At 37.7% G+C, this 2,786-nt stretch overlaps 1 protein-coding gene across 1 annotated transcript; it reads left to right on the top strand.

Moving 5' to 3' along the window:
• Window positions 1–1,373: 1,373 nt before the first annotated feature.
• LOC113771191 (40S ribosomal protein S4-like) lies at window positions 1,374–2,350 on the top strand. Its single transcript, XM_027315803.1, has 2 exons — window positions 1,374–1,395; window positions 1,872–2,350. The coding sequence occupies exons 1-2, from the start codon at window positions 1,374–1,376 to the stop codon at window positions 2,348–2,350; spliced, it is 501 nt and encodes a 166-aa protein (XP_027171604.1).
• The last annotated feature ends 436 nt before the right edge of the window (window positions 2,351–2,786 follow it).

Below are 2,786 nucleotides of genomic sequence, written 5' to 3'. Positions count from 1 at the left end.
ATCTTCTGCACTTATCAAGTTCAGCTGTGATCAAAATTTAACACACAAAAAACATGAGAAAGAACAATAGTAAATGATCAAAAGTCGGCCTCTATACCATAAAATTTAGACTACAGAAATAGTCACAAAGGTAAATCCAATCAGATTCTTCAACATATTGTGGACGATTTGCAAGTGCTTCCTCTTTTGTACTAAATTTCTTGAAAATCTTGTGAAAATTGTATCGTCGACTTCTGTACTGTGTATTTAACTGCTTAAGAAGTGCTGGCTTAACATGTTCTCCTTCATCATAAGCAAAACTATTCTGAAATATGAGTGAAAAATTATTGTAAATGTCAGAAAAAGTGCATAAATGACCTGTTGCAGAACTAGTTGTTACCAAGTCAAGAAGAAAAACAAGCCTTCAAAACAATTTCACTTACATTAACAAGTTTTAGCATTCCTTCTCTATCAGATTGTTGGAGTTTGGACCATTTTTCTGCTTTCCATTTGCCATATTTACGAATGACACAACTTGCCTCTGAGATGTACTGTTGTGCCCCTTCTCCAATTACTCTTCCACTAACTTCAGAGACCTGGACTTTTACCTTTTTGCCGGCCTTCTTTTCCTTGGACAGTGCAATATTGCGAGTATATCCTCTTTTCCTAGTTACATTGATACCACCTATCCAAAACATAGTACACAGTTATGAATGTGAGTAGAAAAATCTGAAATGAAATTAGCTGTGTAATATAAATTACAAGTAAATCTCATATACCGGTATCATTCTGTTGAACATCATCGCTCTCATTATTCCGGTCACTTCCACAACCAATGGACTGGTTAGATCCGACTTGTACTGAAGTAGGAGTAGTATTTTGCTGCTCAATAGATGTAGGAGTTGTCAACTCATGTCTTGATGATCCTGTAGCAGTTTTGCGACCATTTGAGGTAGTAGGATCCTAAAATCCAGCCAACTACACATTAGAAATGTATTTTTCAAATATTGCCAACTACCAAAAGTAAGAACTAACCTCAGTCTCATCAAATAGGCGAATTTGAACTGACTTTCTAGATAGGCTGAATTCAGCACCATTATTGGCATTGCTAGCCAGACTACCTTTTGGGCCACCAACTTGCTATAGTGAAGTAAGAAATACACAGCAGGGCAGATGCTTAATTGTTTAAAACCAATGGTATAAAGAAGTGAAGGTACGAGTACATAGCAAAGTCAATTTTCATCACCTGTTCACCTATTTTTTCTCTAGCTTCTGCTGCATTAGGTATTTCAGCACCTCGAGTTGGTCGCATAGGACATTTTCCTTTCTTCCCTGGCCCAGCCATGTAACTACATGATAAAAAGATATCAATCAGCCATGCATTTAGACTAAATATGTCTAAAAAGCCAGGACAAGGTACAATTACCAGCATGCTCACCCGAAGGAGGAACTTAATTAATATGCCTTGTATTTTACAATAGATATTGCAAATTAGAAGATAAGAGTGACTAAAAATAATTCAAGATAAGAAATACACTTGATTTGAACCAAAAGTTACATGGTAACTATAAATAGAAACTGAAAATGTTATTTACAACATCGTTAGTCAGACTCATAGTCATCACTTTCTACAAATTTTTCACTTTCATCTTCACTCGAGCTCAATTGCTGAATCTCATCATCATCAACAAAAAAATCATCCATTTTCCTGGCATGTTTAGCTGAAGAATCAGAATGTAAGCATGTGAGGAGGCTGTGTGCAATGCAAAACACAATGTAAGGCAGATAGGAATTAATTCTGGAGTCTTGTGAGATTTTCTTGGCAAGCACTACTGTATCCCGGGCCACACAGACAATGATCACCATATCAGCTTAGTTAGCAACATAGCCAGGGCCAGCTAATCAAACCAGAAGTTTCAGGGATGAGGAGGCAAAGTTTAAGCTGTGTAAGGTTCGATCAGGACAGTTTGGACAGAAGGGCATTCCATACCTGAATACCTATGATGGTCGTACCATTCGTTACCCAGACCCACTCATCAAGGCCAATGACACCATCAAACTTGACCTGGAGAACAACAAGATTACTGAATTCATCAAGTTTGATGTTGGGAATGTTGTCATGGTGACTGGGGGAAGGAACAGAGGTTGGGTTGGAGTAATCAAGAATAGAGAGAAACATAAGGGAAGCTTTGAGACCATCCATGTCCAAGATGCCACAGGTCACGAGTTTGCTACTCGTCTTGGTAATGTCTTCATCATTGGAAAAGGTGCAAAGCCCTGGGTGTCTCTTCCAAAGGAGAAAGGTATCAAGTTGTCAGTTATAGAGGAACAAAGGAAAAGGATTGCTGCCCAGGCGGCTACTACTGCCTAATTTTTCTACTACTAGCATCTTTCGGAGGGTAACATTTTACTTGCAAAACTAGTATTAAGATGTTGCAATTTTTGAGTTGGGTTTAATGTTTTATTTGTCTTGTTTAGTTACAGTTTTGGACATTAAATATTTGTGTTGGCACGGTGATTGCACTGCTATCTAGAACCCTACAGTTACAGGTTTAAAAAAAAATACATATAGTTATATGACTAGTTTCTGATAATGTGCCGCCATTGATGTTCTTTTGTATGTATATTAATTAGCAGTATTCTGTGCCACAAGCAAACAAGGATTATGTGCCCCTACAGTGTTCAACTTTCACTCATTCCCACTTTTTAGCTAAGTTTATCAGAATCTGTCCAACTAAGTAACAAAACCTGGTTAATGGATGGATAAGCATCGAACTTAGTCCAGCTTAGCCCTTAATGACTCTGGC

This window comes from Coffea eugenioides, chromosome 5 (assembly GCF_003713205.1).
Source record: "Coffea eugenioides isolate CCC68of chromosome 5, Ceug_1.0, whole genome shotgun sequence".
Classification (NCBI taxonomy): Eukaryota; Viridiplantae; Streptophyta; class Magnoliopsida; order Gentianales; family Rubiaceae; genus Coffea; species Coffea eugenioides.
This window is presented reverse-complemented; position numbering and strand designations above follow the sequence as displayed.